The sequence below is a fragment of the Papio anubis genome, chromosome 4 (assembly GCF_008728515.1).
Source record: "Papio anubis isolate 15944 chromosome 4, Panubis1.0, whole genome shotgun sequence".
Classification (NCBI taxonomy): Eukaryota; Metazoa; Chordata; class Mammalia; order Primates; family Cercopithecidae; genus Papio; species Papio anubis.
Window position 1 is genome coordinate 181,448,734 of NC_044979.1, and position 16,698 is coordinate 181,465,431.

At 49.7% G+C, this 16,698-nt stretch overlaps 1 protein-coding gene across 1 annotated transcript in view; it reads right to left on the reverse strand.

The window, feature by feature from the left end:
* Window positions 1–69: 69 nt before the first annotated feature.
* LSS (lanosterol synthase) overlaps window positions 70–16,698 on the reverse strand; it is a 38,313-nt gene continuing 21,684 nt past the window's right edge. The window contains exons 18-23 of the mRNA XM_031665838.1: window positions 16,295–16,400; window positions 6,430–6,495; window positions 5,889–5,969; window positions 4,324–4,494; window positions 2,699–2,777; window positions 70–2,070 (exon numbers count right to left, since the gene is read on the reverse strand). Coding sequence (XP_031521698.1) covers window positions 1,939–2,070; window positions 2,699–2,777; window positions 4,324–4,494; window positions 5,889–5,969; window positions 6,430–6,495; window positions 16,295–16,400 — 635 coding nt within the window. The 3' untranslated portion in view covers window positions 70–1,938. The remainder of the gene's footprint in view (window positions 2,071–2,698; window positions 2,778–4,323; window positions 4,495–5,888; window positions 5,970–6,429; window positions 6,496–16,294; window positions 16,401–16,698) is intronic.

Sequence of the window (16,698 nt, forward strand, 5' to 3'; positions counted from 1 at the left end):
GGCACGACAGCCAGAAACCCCAGATCTGCAGTTCTCCCCAGGATGAAATGAAACACAGTGACAGGCTTCTGAAAAGGGAATCAATGTCTGTTTATTAAGGTAGTTGCTCATAAAAGTGACTTTCAACAACATTTTCACTATGAAAATGGATTTACATTTAATTTCTGGAAAACTGTTTTGTACAATGATCTGACCATGGCTAGGAGTCCCAGGGACAGCAGCCTCTGCTCAGGGCAGACTCTGTGATTCACTCTCTGTCCTGCTGCTGCCCCACGTGAGGGAGAACACGTGGGCTAAGAAAAAAAACAGCGTGTGCAAACCTGACAGATGTCAAGGGTCCCACCACAGTTCCTTCAGCAAAAATAAACCCCAGTTTTAAGATGTGCAGAGAAGTGTTGACACTCAACAGGCAGCTGACCAGGCCCTGCAGGGCTCTGAGCAGGCAGGTGAGTCCCAAGGAGAGTCAGTGACAGCAGGTGGGGCAAGGGACCTGGACAGGAGACCCCAGAGGGTGCGGCGCCTGGGTGAGAGCCCTGCACCCTGCACCAAGGCAGAGGGGTGGCCCTGAAGAACTCTGGGCGGGAAATGACAGGTTCCGAGGGGGTCCAGACGCAGACCTCCACTGCCCGAGGGAGGGCAATTAGCCAGGGGGAGAGGCCAGGGGCTGTCAGCTCCCAGGAGGCAGCAGGGAGGGGAAGAAGAGCAGATAAGGAGGCATAGGGTGTGCTCTGGGCAGGCAGCAAGGGTAGCAAAGCTCTCAGTGACTCCTCCCAATAGCCAGGGGAGAAGAGTGCCAGTCTCGGGTGGCCCTGAGCACGTGAGCTGCTCATCCACATCACTCAAAGGCAAAGCCAGGACCTGAACTTCCCATCCCAAGCCCTACATCCATGCAAGCCAGACCAGACTGGGTCAGAGGCTAGAAGGGAGCTCACAGGATTACCTGGGGAAGCCTCGACCCAAAACCTGGCCCTCGCTCCAGCCCAGAGCACCTGCCTAGGCGTGAGACTGGCAGCAGCTGTAGGGGTACCCTGGGCATATGCCGGGCTCCCAGGGTGCCATACCTGCCCAGTCAGCCCAGGGAGTGGTGATGGGCTGGGCGCTGGCTGTCCCTGCATATAGCAGTGCCTCGCGGCAGTGACCACGACTGCTGCCTGCCCCTCACCCCTGGTTACCCTCGGCCTCCCCTGTGCATTTCTGTGACCATAAGACTTCTATAAGCCCTGTAGGCACCTCACAAACCACATTCCACACAGGTGGGCTCACGTCCCAGGGGCATGGGACTCCCTGCTGCACAGACTTGGGACATTCCATGACAGCCCCTGCATACGCAGGTGAGCTCATGACTCGGATGTGGGGATCCATGACACCCCCCACATATACAGGCGAGCTCAGGACCCAGGGGCGTGGGGTTCCCTGCCGCACAGCCTCAGGATGCTCCATGAGCACCCCCACACTGGGCTGTTCACGGATGCACACCGTACATGCCATTGTCACAGGGCTGCCCTCGTGTCCCTCAGCCCAGCAGACAGAAGGTGCAGGAAAGCAAGCTGCCCAGGGCCGACCCCAGCCCAAAGCCCACTCAACACTCAGGAATCGCACAGGCGCAGCTGCTCCTCTCCCAGGAACTCAGCGATTGGTCGGAAGAAACCCTCCTAGCCTCACTGCCTCGAGGAGGCCCTGCCCAGAGGTGGCAAAGGCGCTGTGCCCCCTTCCTCACCCAAGCCCAACAAGCTACTCTCAGAAATGAACCTACAGTGAAAATTAAGAGTCTAAGCCACCCACCCTGTCCCCATCCCTGCCTCCAGCCTGGTCCCCAGATTCACATCCATGAGGCAGAGGTGGAGGGGCTGGAGCCCGAGACAGGCTTATGGGAGGGCTCCCCTACCCGGCCAGGACCCCGTGGCCTCACTGGATGGCACCCAGCAGGCAGGCATGTTCTCAGGGGCGGCCAGCAAGGGCTCTCTCAGGGTACAGCTGGGAGAAGCGGCCGAGGGCCCAGATGGGGAAGACGTTCCTGTAGCTCGTGTAGGAGATGGCACAGGACTTGTTGAAGACCCCAGAGATGTTTTCCTAGAAGAACACGGAGAAATAAACACAAAGGCTCACCACTCAGCTGAGGGCTGGTCCCTGAACTGGAGCCCTGGCTGTTGGCTTGGCTGACTTGTGGGTGAGTCAGCCTGGAAAGGGCTAATTAAGCGCACAGGAAAGCAGGTCGTCCATCCCGCACCAGTCACGGCACCGTCAGTCCAGCTCAGACTCCCCACCCTGCAGCAAACCCTGAGCCGGGGTCACCAGCCCCTCACGACCACATCAGCTTCCAGCCTCATCCCAGCGGAGGGCGGTCGGCCTCACATGACCTCATGACGCCCACACAGGGACTTCCAGCTTAGTGAGGGGCCACTAGGTCGTCTGGAGCCGAGGGTCTGTCCTGGAGCAAAAGGGCTTCCCGCCCACTGGCTTCTCCTATCCAGCTCCTCCCCCAGCCAGAGCATCACTTGAAAAAGCAGCAAGATCTGGACTTTAGGACCCGACCACCTGCCACAGACCCGCCACCAACTCTGGCATTCACTGGCAGAGCTGACGCCTCCCAAGTGTCCAAAATACCCCAAAAAGGACACAGAGCAGGGGGATGTGGAGACAGCCGCACACACTGGAGGTCGGTGCTGGGCCTCGTGCGCTCAGGTCCCTGGCGGCGTACCTGCGGCCAGTCGCCATTGGGGAGCTGTTTCTCAAGCAGACACCGGATTCCTCTCTCCTGTGCCTCGATGTCAGGATGCCTGGAGGAAGAGGAGGCTGAAACACACCCATTGTGCACGCCCTCCAAGCATCATCCTCACCCTCACACAGCCGAGCATAAGGGCAAACCCTGGAATGCTGCAGTGAGCATGGATGCATCTAAATTGACACCCACAGGCCCCGCCAGGTGCAATCAACACCTCCGGCTCTTGCTACACCTTCTTCCTAGGCTCCCTGAGAAGCGGAGCCACAGCGATGACAGGCTGGGGACACAGGCCTCCTCAGGCCTGCCCTGGTGTTCCCCCCAGAAGAGGAGGCCAAGCCTTGTTCCCACCTGGGCCACTGGTCCTCATAGGCCTCTGGAGACCCACAAGAGCTCACGCTTGCTTGCTTGCCATGATGAGACACCAAGAAGGATCCAGGGCTCAGTGGGCCCAGCTCAACTGTGGGTCCGTGACTGTCCTGCCCTCAGGGGTCCCCCAGACCCCGCAGCTCCTGCTCAAGCAGACCTACCCTAGCTTTCAGGGCTTTAGGAAGATTCCCCAATGATCAAACCTAATAGGGCAGCATAGACGGGACGCTGCGGGTGCATCTGTATGTATGTGTGCACAGGTGCCTGTGCATGCGTATGTAAGTGTGTGTATACATACACGTCTGTGTGTGACCCAGATGGGATACTGCGGGTGCATCTGTATGTGTGTACACAGGTGCCTGTGCATGCGTACGTGTGTGCATAGACCTGTGTGTGCATCTGTCTCCATGTACCTATGTCTGTGTGTGGCACAGATGGGATGCTGTGGGCGCATCTGTATGTGTTTACCCAGGTGCCTGTGCATGCGTATGTACGTGTGTGCATAGACCTGTGTGTATGGCATCTGTCTCCATGTACCTATGTCTGTGTGTGGCACAGGTGGGATACTGTGGGTGCATCTGTGTGTGTGTGGACACAGGTGCCTGTGTGTGCATGCATACGTGTGTGTACAGACCTGTATGTGCATCTGTCTCCATGTACCAGGATGCTGTAGGCACATCTGTACGCGTGTGTACACAGGTGCCTGTGCATGCATACGTGTGTAGAGACCTGTGTGTGCATCTGTCTCCACGTACGTCTGTGTGTGCACATCAGTGTGTGCAGGTGCACGCCTGCATGCATGTGCGTGTGTGTGCACCTGGCACATATGTGGCTCAGCACCAGCTGTGGACACAGGAGGGCCACAGAGAGCAGCTGCTGTGACCGTCATCACTACCATACCAGGAAGCAATACTCTCATCACAGCCCACCTCGCTGTTTCCATGGTTCCCTGATGCCCTTGCTCTTCCATCGACACTGCTAATGGTGGGTGGTTCACTTCTAAGAGGCGAGCCTCTCTGCAGGGCCCCACTTGGTGAGAGCAGCCCACGTCCTTGCCCCAGGAACCAGGCACATGGCTCTTGTAGGTGTCTGTTCCCAGAGTGGCAGCTGAACAGCCCTTGGCCCACAGGCCTCCCCTCCTGTCTACATTCACTCAGCCCAGGCCACTTGCTCACAGCTGAGTGTCCCTCCTCCACCCAAACCCAAGGCTCAGGGACGGGTCCCATCGTCCCCACCGAACGGCCATCAGCCCCATCAGGGCCCAGCATGTGTTGTGGATCTGGGACTGGGCGCTCTGCACATAACGCCGCTCCTCACAGGACTCAAAATCCTCCCCCCAGCCTCCGTCTGCCATCTGCCGGGACAGAAGGAAGTCACAGGCCCGGGAGACCTCTGCACAGGCAGTCCTGCAAAGACCAGAGACAGGAGACACATCACACCAAGGAAGGTCCCAGACCCCTGGCTTCTTACCCTAGCAGGCTGCCTTAGGGTATGGGGAGGAGCCGCCCTACCTAAGGGCCATAGGCCACTACTGAAACCCCTGAGCTTGACTTCTGCAGATGTGAACTGGGAACAGATACTCCTGCCTCCCAGAGTCGCTGGGAAGACAAAGGGACATGCCAGTACTGCGGATGGCCTCACAGGTGCGTCAGGCTGAGCGAACTCTGCAGTGCTTGGGAGCAGCGTCTCACAAGCTGCACCCAGCCAAGCACGGTGCTCCACACCCCTAAACATCCACACGGCAAAGAGTGGGGCAGCTGGAGACAGGGCTGGGAGAGAGCGGGGCGGCTGGAGACCGGGCTGGGAGAGAGCGGGGCGGCTGGAGACCGGGCTGGGAGAGTCGGTGACTGGAGACCGGACGCAGGAGAGTGGGAGCGACTGGAACTGGGCTGGGACAATAAGTATGGTGCTCCTCGGCTGACAAAGTCAGGACAGTTGGAACAAGGGTTCGGGGAGGCGGCTAAGGGTTTCAGTTCGACGAAGTGACTGGAGACAGAACCGAGGAAAATGAAGCCAGCTCGACAAAACAGAGCAATAGAACAAAACCGGAAAAGTCGTAGAACAGGTCGAGGAAAGAAGTCAGCCAGCTAGAACAAGACGAGGCGTCGAAAGTAATAAACAAAGACCGAGGAAAGTCAGCAGCAAAGAACAGACAAAGGCAATAGAACAACGAACTCACGAGAGAAGAAGAAGTCGAAAAGCCAACCGAGAACAGACCGAAGAAATCGTAACTAGAACAAACGCTCGGAAAGAAATCGAACCTTCGAGAACAAAGACTAAACAAAGTCGCCAGTCAAAGGTTCGGCAAGGCCAGAGTGTCCCTCCGGCATACATGTCAGGAAACTCTGGAGCGCTGTGGGACCAGGGAAACACCCTCATTTCAACAGGGGATCTTATCTCACTGTTTAAAAATATTAAAAACGGGCCAGGCACAGTGGCTCATGCCTGTAACCCCAGCACTTTGGAAGGCCGAGGTAAGAAGACCGCTTGAGCCCAGACCAGTGTGAGCAACACGGCAAGACCCCATCTCTACATAAAAGTTTTAAACGATTAGCCTGGGGTGGTGGCAGGCGCCTGTGGTCCCAGCTACTCAGGAGGATCGCTTGAGCCCAGGAGCTCGAGACTGCAGTGAGCCAGGATCATGCCACTAACTGCATGTCAGCCCAGTTGACAGAGCGAGACTCCATCTCAAAAAACAAATGAACAAAAACACCCCTAAAATCAAATGTCAAAGCAAAAAACACTCATGACAGCGTTGGGTTGAGAACCCCCGGCCACCAGAGGACAGGCACGCACTCACCCATCTCGGTAGGTCTGCCCCATGCAGGCGAAGGCCTCCAGGCCAAACCAGGTGCCGTAGGTGAAGCAAACTCCCCAGGAGCTAGAAGGAAACAGGGACAGCCTCAGCCCTTCCATCCTGTTCACAGCCGGGGTGTGAAACAACAGGCATTTTGCAACAATTACACGTGCCCCAGCCAGCCCACCAACTCCAGTGCCTCAGGCATTAAGGCCATGGAAGACAGCAGCTCTGTCTGCTGGACCCACCAGCCAGACAGACACCTAAGAGCAAGCAGAAGGGGTGGAGGGGAACAGCCACGCTCAGCCCACAGCGTGCTCCCAGCAGCCTGGCTGTGCCCAGCAACGTACTGAGCAACTTTCACCAGGGCAAAGGCCAGGCATGCCACAACGGAACGAGGTCCCCCAGAAGTCACAGGCTGGCAGCTCACTTCCAGAAACTTCTGGTGCAGCACTAACATACAACCCAACATTTATGAATGCAGTGTTTGAGAGCAGAAACCGGATTCCATGCATGTCCGCACTCACGGGCGGAGCTCACTCACCCTTCCCAGGAGCCATCGGCCCTCTGCTGCCGCCGACAGAACTCTAAGCCCTGCGTGAGGGTCTCCCTGGAACACAAGAGATTGGTCCAGTGAACATTCCGGTAAAACGGCAGTTTATCCCAATTCCACCCATTCCAGGGTCTCAAAAGAATAAGCATGGTCTCCCTTAAAAACCACATAAAAATAAACAGTTTACACAGACCTATGAGGGTTTTAAAAAGAAGCAACTACAGGACACCAGAGCGGGAAGCAGATCGGCAGAGTCTGAGAAAGGGACGTGAGGGGAAAGCAAGGCCTCGGGAAGCCCCTGCAAACACAGCTGCAAACAGGAGCAGCATCACTGAGATCCAGTGACCCAGGCAGGAGCAAACCAAAAAAAGTGAACTAAATAAAAACAGGAAAAAATCAATTAGAGAGAAAACAATAGATTTAGAAGCCCAGCTGACCCATCCCACAAATCTAGCAGTATTTCAAAAATAACCGGTTCTCTGAAAAGGCGGGAGTGCAGTGTCTACTCCAGTGTCACCCTGTGGGACGTGAGACTTGTCTTTAACCAGCAGATCTCGGCAGGGTTGATGGGTGTCGGTCCTGGGACCGAGGTCTGTGTTAGTGCACATGGTACTAGCAGACTCCCTCTACCAACTCCCCCTTCTCGCTTTTGGGAAGATGTCATCCAGAGAGGCCCCTGCAGCAAACGGCCGTCGGTAGCCTCCAGCTGAGAAACGGGATCGTGCCGAGGACCCTGTGTGCTCAGAGGCAGATCTGTCCTCACTGGAAGCTCAGGAGAGACCCCAGTCCTGGCTAACACCCTGACTGAAGCCGGAGGGCCACCAGAGGCAGAGGGGGGCGACCCATGAGAGCTGCATACAGACTTCTGACCAACAGAAGTGGTGAAGTAATCAATGTGCGCTGTTCTAAGCCACTAGGTTTGTACTAATATTGTTACTTGGCAACAGGTAACGAATACAAACAGTCAAAGTACAAATTAGTAATATTAGCGATAAAAGGATAGAACTACAGATATGGTGAGAAATGAGAAGCAAATTTTATGTATTACATTTGCAAACTTAGAGAAAAATCTACAAATTAGAAAAATTAACTTACCAAAACTGCCTCAATCAAGAAATAGAGAACCTAAACAGTACTAAAACTACTAAAAGAATGAGTCAAAATGTAAACTTTTTCCAGAAAAAAATTCTAGGCCTAGGAATTTTATAAATGAATGCTACTAAATTATCAGATACACTCATTCTAATCTCACACAAACTCTTTCAGAGAATAGACACAGAGGAACACTCTCTAGTTCATTCTAGGAACCCAGAGAAATAAGATATGGAAAAGTGAAAATTTCAGGCTCACTCATGAACACAGACACAGAACTCTAAATTAAAACTGAGGGAAACTGCATGCAGCCGGTGCAGTGGCTCGCATACATAATCCGAGGCACTTTGGGAGGCGAGGCAGGAGCAGATCATGAGGTCAGAAGATCGAGACCATCCTGGCTAACATGGTGAAACCCATCTCTACTAAAAATACAAAAAATTAGCTGGGTGTGGTGGCAGAGGCCTGTAGTCCCAACTACTGGAACTCTGACAGGAGAATGGCGTGAACCTGGGAGGCGGAACTTGCAGTGAGCCAAGACTGTGCCACTGCACTCCAGCCTGGCGACAGAGTGAGACTCCATCTCAAAAAAATAAATATAAAATAAAATAAAAAGATACACTGTCACATGACCCAGCCATCCCACTCCCAGGCATTCACTCGGAAGAAACAAGTGTGTTCATGAACTAGAAGTAACCTCCATCTCAAACAAAAACAAAAACAAAACTGAGAAACTGAATACTGTTTTAAATACAGACCAATACTAAGGTCTATCTCAGAAATACAAAGGTGTCTGAAGAAAAATCCATAATAATCCTCTACAAATTAACAAAGGACACAAATATATAATCATCTCAAAGCAGACAGGGGAGTTTGAGACCAGCCTGGGCAACACAGCAAGACCACATCTCTACAAAAAAGTCTAAAAATTAGCTGGCGTGGTAGCACATGCCTGTGGTCCTAGCTACTCAGGAGGCGGAGACGGGGATTCCTTAAGCCCAGGAGTTTGAGGCTGCAGTGAGCTATGATGGCATACCACCACACTCCTGCCTGGGCAACACAGTGAGAACGCATCTCTAAAAAAAAAAAAAAAGAAGAGTCAATTGTTTTCCTATCAGCAATGAACAACTAGATTTTGACATTTAAAACACAATGCCATTTACATGAACACCAAAAAAATGAAATCCTTAGGTATAAACAACAAAATATGTATGAGATCTATATATGATGAAAACTACAAAATTCTGATGAAAGAAATAAAAGATCTTCCCAACTTGAGCTACAGATTCAGTGTAATCCCAACCAAAGTCTCAGCAAGTTATTTTGTAAACTATCAACAAACAGATTCTAAAATGTATATGGAGAGGGAAAAACACCCAGAATAGCCAAAACACTTTTGAAAGAGAACACTAAAGTGAGAACACTGACAGTAACCGACTTCAAGGCCTACTCCAGAGCTACAGGAACCAAGACAGTGTGGGATTGGTGAGAAGAATAAACAGATCAATGGAACAGAACAGAGAGCTCAGAAATAGACCCATGCAAATGCAGTCAACGGATTTTTTACAAAGAAACAAAGGCAACAAAATGGTACAAAAATAGTCTTCTTGACAGATGGTGCCAAAACAACTGGACATCCACATGCAAAAAAAAATCTAAACACAAACCATAAACTCTTCACAAAAGTTAACTCAAAATGAATCATGGACCTAGACGTAAAATGCAAAACTTAAAAACTCCTAGAATATAACACAGGAAAAAAGTCTAGGTACCCTTGGGCTTGGCAGTAACTTTAGATACAACACCAAAAACATGACACATGAAAGAGAACATTGATAAGCTGGACTTCATTTAAATGAAATCTGGCTCTGCAAAAGATACTACTAACAGAATGAAAAGACAAGACACGGGCAGAAAATACTTGTGAAAGACATATCTGATAAAGGACTGGCGGCCAAAATACACAAAGAACTAGAACTTAACGATAAGAAAACCCAATTTAAAAATGAGCCAAAGACAGACATGTCATTGAAAAAGGTATACAGATGGCAAATAACTACACGACAAGATTTTAACATAATGTCATCAGGGAATTGCAAATTGAAACAAGGAGATACCACTACACACCTCTTAGAAAGGCTCAAACCCAAAACACAACAGCGAATACTGGTGAGGATGTGGAGCAACAGGAACGCTCATCATTGCTGGTGGAAACGCAAATGGTGCAGCCACTTTAGAATACAGTTTGGCTTCTTACAGAACTAAACACACTCTTATCGTAGGATCCGGCAATCACGCTCCTTGGCATTTACGCAGATGAGCTGAAAACTTGTGTGCATGCCACCATTGACAGCAACTTTATTCACAGTTGCCAAAACTTGGAAGCAAGTAAGACATTCACCTTAGCGAGGTGAATGGATACACTGTGGTACGTCCAGACAACGGGATATTATTCAGCACTAAAAAGAAATGTGCTATCGAGCCATGGAAAGAGACTCAGGAACCTTAAATGCTTATTACCAAGTGAAAGAGGTCAGTCTGAAAAGGCAAAACTATGGAGACAGTAAAAATATCAGTGTTACTACTAAAGAGGTTCAGGCCGAGGACAGCATGAGACTCTGGGGCAGTGAATTTCAGTGAAATCCTGTGGGGGTTCCGGAGGTGGGGACAGCACAAAGGACTCTGGGGCAGTGAATTTCAGTGAGGGGCCTGTGGGGTTCGGGAGGGGTGGGGACAGGGGCGCAGAGGACAGGGCGGTGAAGAATGGGGGTTCAGGAGGGTGGGGACGGTGCAGGAGGACAGGACGGTGAAATCTGTGGGGTTCAGAGGTGGGGACGGGGTGCAGGGGACTGGGGCGGTGAAGTCCTGTGGGGTTCTGGGTGGGGACGGCAGGGGCGGTGGTGGTGGGGAATCCGTGGGGGTTCCGGAGGTGGGGACAGGGCAGAGGACCCTGGGGCAGTGAAATCCTGTGTGACACTGCAGTGGTGGGCACATGCATCACACATCTGTGAAACCACAGAATGAACAACATGAAGAGGAACTTGAATGTAAACAATGGACTCTGGACGATGTTAATTTATGAATGTTGACTCATCAACTGTAGCAAATGCACCACTTTAATGCAAGATGTTAATATTAGGGGAAACTTGGTGGAAGGTGTGAGGAGTTAGTGGCTTCATGGGAACACTGCATCTTCCACTCAAATTTTCTATAAATTTAAAGCTGCTATAAAAGATAAACTGCAGGCCGGGCGCGGTGGCTCAAGCCTGTAATCCCAGCACTTTGGGAGGCCGAGACGGGCGGATCACGAGGTCAGGAGATCGAGACCATCCTGGCTAACACGGTGAAACCCCGTCTCTACTAAAAAATACAAAAAACTAGCCGGGCGAGGTGGCGGCGCCTGTAGTCCCAGCTACTCGGGAGGCTGAGGCGGGAGAATGGCGTGAACCCGGGAGGCGGAGCTTGCAGTGAGCTGAGATCCGGCCACTGCACCCCAGCCTGGGCGACAGAGCGAGACTCCGTCTCAAAAAAAAAAAAAAAAAAAAAGATAAACTGCATACATTTTTTTTAGTTTAGCAAAATTATCCTGCTATGAGATCAGTATCAAAATCAACAGCATAAGAATCTAAGAGTCCACCGTGATAATAAATAGTAAATAAACAGAGGCAAACGAAAGGCTTCTGGAAGAACACCAACTAATACTTATGGAAGGAATGACAATTTGTGAGCATTATGCAAACAACTGATTCAGGCAAGAATCATCATCAAACGCTGACACTAACAGGTCTAAGTCTGATGAGAAATAGGACATTTACATAGTCTACAACTGTCTCCCCATAAAGAAATAGAAAGCAACTTCATAGTTGAGAAACTAAGTACAGTGGTCATCACCTTAATCAAGGGATCAAAGCTGCTGTGTGCTTCCTGGCAAGGTGCAGGAGAAGGCCCCATTTCTTCTGCAATGTTCCTGACAAAAATGTACAACTTCATAATCTGAATCTAATCGCGAGACACCAGAAAACAAAACACTGAGGATATTCTACAAAATAACTTGCTGAACAATTCAAAAATGACAAAGTCATCAAACACAAGGAAAGATTAAGGAATTATTCCAAGTTAAAAGGGTGTCCATGTGATAACTAAATGCAACCAACATGCACAGTGAGAAGGGTAAGGAAAACAGAAAAAGAAAACAAAAATAAAAACAAACAAATGCAACCCATGATGTTGGATTAAAGCTCGAGGAAAAATTTTGCCACAAAGGACATTATTGGAACAATTAGGCCGGCAGATTAGTATTTCATCAACATTAACATTCTGACTTACAATTGCACAAAAGAATATACCTGCTAAGAAATACTCAGGCAGTTAGGGGCACATCCTATCTGCAACTTCCTCTCCAATGGTTCAAGAAAGAATGTGCCTGGATCATGTGGGAGGACAAGTAATGAAGCCCTCAGGGTAGATAGAGCCTGGATCATGTGGGAGGACAGGTAATGAAGCCCTCAGGGTAGATAGAGCCTGGATCATGTGGGAGGACAGGTAATGAAGCCCTCAGGGTAGAGGGCCACCCACTAAGGAATCCTAGTCAGAGTAAACAGGAGTACTTTTCACTATTTTTCTAACTTTTTTATACCTTTGTGAATTTAGGGGAGAATTTAAGTCTGTGTAGTAAAATAGAATATTCCATATAAATAGTGTTAAAGTAACTGGCAACTCCAAATTGTATCTCAAAAACTCTCCAGGTAAGTTTAAAATCTTTTTTTTTTTGAGACGAAGTCTCGTACTCTCACCCAGGCTGTAGAGCAATGGCGCCATCTTGGCCTCCCAGGTTCATGCCATTCTCCTGCCTCAGCCTCCTGAGTAGCTGGGACTACAGGTGCCCGCCATCATGCCCAGCTAATTTTTGTATTTTTAGTAGAGACGGGGTTTCACTGTGTTAGCCAGGATGGTCTCGATCTCCTGACCTTGTGATCTGCCCTCCTCGGCCTCCCAAAGTGCTGGGATTTACAGGCGTGAGCCACCAAGCCCAGCAAGTTTAAAATCTTAACATAAAAATCAGACTAATATATTTAACCATTTAAAAGTTAAAAACGTATATTCAAACTCCCTAAAGAGATAAAAAGAACAAAGCAATTGAGGGGAAAATATCTGTAACATAATACACAAATACTTATTGTGCTTAAAAATGAAAGAAAAATCATCCTAGTGAAAATTTTTAAAATGGCTGGATGTGGTGGCTCACTCTGTAATTCCAGCATTTGGGGAGGCCGAGGTGGGAGGATTGCTTGAGCCCAGAAGTTCGAGACCAGCCTGAGCAACACAGCTAGACCCCATCTCTACAAAACATTTAAAAAATTACCCAGGGGTGATGGTATGCACCTGTAGTCCCAGCTACTCACGAGGCTGAGGTGGGAGGATTGCTTGAGCCCAGGAGTTTGAGGCTGTGGTGAGCCATGATTTCACCACTGCGCTCCATCCAGCCTGGGTAAAAGAGTGAGACCCTGTTTCAAACAAATAAACAAAAAAAGAATGTTCTAGCTTGGAAGTCACCAAACAAATGCAGAGGAAGCCCGTGACGAAGTCACCATTGCTCCCCTGCGTGCCACATCCAGGACTCATTGTTCTACACAGTGACTACAGCTGACGTGCTTCCCTGCGGCACCTCACACAATCCCACCACTCTGCGAGGCTGTACTCTTGCCCACCCAGGCAGGGAGAGAGATGAGCAGAGAAGAGAAGTCACCAGGCCAGGTCAGACAGCCAGAAGGGGCAGGGATGGGGGCTGACCCAGACAGGTGGACCCCAAGCCATGTGGCTCTAGGGAATAATAATGGTCATGAATAAATATTTAACAAGAAAATACCAGTTAAGGTTAAAATGGGGAAAAGCTAAAAAAAAAAAAAAAAACAATGAAAACTGAAAAATAACCCAGGAGCTACTGAGTAAAATGACACAACACCTGTGTCATTACTGCTTGTGCTGGAGGAGCACGCTCAATGGTGGGGCTTTTAGAAACCTCACCAGGCACAAAGTGGGCCAGGCATGAAAGGGGCAGCAAGCCAGCATGGAAATGTGGAGACCAAACAGCAACAGCAGATTCTCCTTCAGGGGCGAGGAGGGCGACGTAGCTGCTGCTTCACACTTCTCTGTATTTTGCAAGTCTTGTTTGCAAAGAACCTGCTTTACTTTTATTACAGTGATTTTTAAAAGATGATCTGTTTTTTAAAAGGCCAATTTTCTAAATGTGGCTGAGGACAACTCGCGCCCACTTCACGCTGCACAGCAGACATGGCCAAGGGCCATGCCAGGCCAACAGAAGACCCTGAACACGGTGCCCTCCTAGCTGTACCTGTGAAGCACAAGAAAACCCCTGCACCATCCACGGCTTCCAAAAAAACCACACCAGAACATTCTCAGATTGTAAATGAAGCAGCTTACTCCCACACAACCCATGGGCCGGAGAAGAACAGTAGAAACAGAAAACACTTTGAGTATCTGTGCTACCGCAGCGAGCACCAGAAAACACTTCGAACTGAATGATGTATCAAAACTCATTTATAGCCTTAAGTGAGTATTTCAATAAAAGCCTGAACATCAAATATCTAAGTATTCAAGAAAAATAAAGGAGAAAGAAAATAACAAAGGCTGGTGTGGTGGCTCACACCTATAATCCCAGCACTTTGGGAGTCCAAGGAAGGCGGATCACCTCAGGTCAGGAGTTCAAGACCAACTTGGCCAACATGATAAAACCCTGTCTCTAATAAAAATACCAAAATATTGGCCAGGCATCGTGGCGAGCACCTGTAGTCCCAGCTACTCGGGAGGCTGAGGCAGGAGAATCGCTTGAACCCAGGAGACGGAGGTTGCAGTGAACTGAGATCATGCCACTGCTGTCCAACCTGAGCGACAGAGCAAGACTTCTCAAAAAAATTAAGAAAGAAAGAAAATAACAACGAATAGAAACTCATGAAACCAAAAATAAAGTCTCTTTGAAAACAGAATCAAAGACTAAGATGGTTTTTTTCAAAAGATCAGTGTAAGATTCTCAGAAGGAAGAGGAGGACGTCAGCGTTGAGCTCAGAGCCATCCAAGAGGACACTGAGCAACTTTGCGTGAATCAGTATAAAGCTGAGTGGAAATGGGAAGACTCCCCAGACTGATACAAAATGGAAAATCTGCTCAGTCCTATAAACTATTAAAGAAATTACACCGTACTCCAGCCTGAGTGACAGAGTTAGACCCCATCTCAAAAAAAAAAAAGAAAAAAGAAAAGAAATTGAACTTCTAATTTAAAACCTTTCCTCAAAGAAAACTCCAGGCCCAACTGGCATTTCCGGTAATTTTTCCCAAACATTTAAGGCAGAAATATTATGAATACTACACAAATTCTTCTAAAGAGTATTTTAAAAAACACTTTCCAACTGCTTTCCTGAGTCCAGCATCATCTTAACAGGAAAACCTGACAAAAACATTATAAAGAAAAAAAATATATAGACCACTGTCTCCTGTAACCAGAGTTGTTAAAATCCTAACAAAATATTCTTCAAATTGAATCTAGCAATATATAAAAAGGACAATGCATCACGACCAAGGTGAATCTACACCAGGTTTAACAAAAGTAAAAAAAAGGAATCGTAATAGGATAAAAAAAGAACCTACAAAAACCACATACCCTGGCCGGGCGCGGTGGCTCAAGCCTGTAATCCTAGCACTTTGGGAGGCCGAGACGGGCGGATCACAAGGTCAGGAGATCGAGACCATCCTGGCTAACACGGTGAAACCCCGTCTCTACTAAAAAGTACAAAAAACTAGCCGGGTGTGGTGGCGAGCGCCTGTAGTCCCAGCTACTCGGGAGGCTGAGCCAGGAGAATGGCGTAAACCCGGGAGGCGGAGCTTGCAGTGAGCAGAGATCCGGCCACTGCACTCCAGCCTGGGCGACAGAGCGAGACTCCGTCTCAAAAAAAAAAAAAAACCACATACCCTATAACGTACCCTCTAACATAGCAATGCCACTCCTCCGTATGTGACCATGAGAAATGGGTACCCGGGTGCCCCCAAAAGATAAGTACAAGAGTGTTCACAGTAGACGCTTCATCATAACCCAGACTGAAATCTTCCTGGGTGCTGACAACAGGCAGCTGCATAGCGCGGCATCGGTGTTCAACTGAAGGCCCGAGGGAGAGAGTGCTGCTGTTACCCGGGCCACCTGGCTAACCACACGCAGGAGAGCAGAAGGCAACACGAATTCCGCACCTCAGGAGTCCACCCAGAAAAGGTTCAAAGCGAGCAACAGAAGCCCACGACCTGGCAGGCATGTGGGCGCCCCTCATGGGGAGAGCTGAGGGATCTGGTGGCGTCACTGTCTAATGTTGGCACCAGCGCCTGTTCACTTCAGGAAGATCAACCTGTACACTTTTCTGAATACTGGCTACCCTCCAACAGGAAAGGTTACTTAAAAACCGCTACTGGGACACAGGTGGAGTTAGGTATGTAACGTCTTTTTAACATTATTAAAAGAGAGCGAGAAAATCCATCTGTGTGTTATAATTGTGCTATTCTGAGCCCCAAGAGATATTTTCATGCTTCAGGGCATACGACTGGATTCTACAACATCCGAAGTCTCTTGCACGTTTCCATGAGTTTTGTTTCTGAGATGGGCCGCCAGGGCCCTGTGTTAGAGAATGATGCGCTGGGTTGTGGCCCCCGACCTGGCAGCCCCCACACTGAGTGACAGAGCATCCTGGGCTGAGGCCCTCCTTACCTGATCTCTGCTGCCCTGTGGTCTGGGAAATGCTTGTGGAAATACTTAAGCGCCTGCATCACGGCGGAGGTGCACTCCACATACGTGTAGTCAATCATGATGTCCCCTGGGAACGGGAGGAACAACCAAGGTGCTGAGTTTCACCCTGGCTGCCCAGGCCAAATCTCGACAAGCAAGAGTGTTGCAGTGAGCCCGGGCCTGGACCCTGCCTCCCTGACCAACCTCCAGAGCAAACACTGGCCGGCCCAGGACACACACCTGTGCTACGTGAGAGCGAAGATGAGGGGAACACAGCAGAAAGCTGCGACCCCACCCCAAAAAGCCACGTGTGATGGGAGGGGACCAGAAAGGGGGGTATATGTGAGGTGCCCAGAGGTGGACCAGGGGTGAGATCCTCCCCCAAG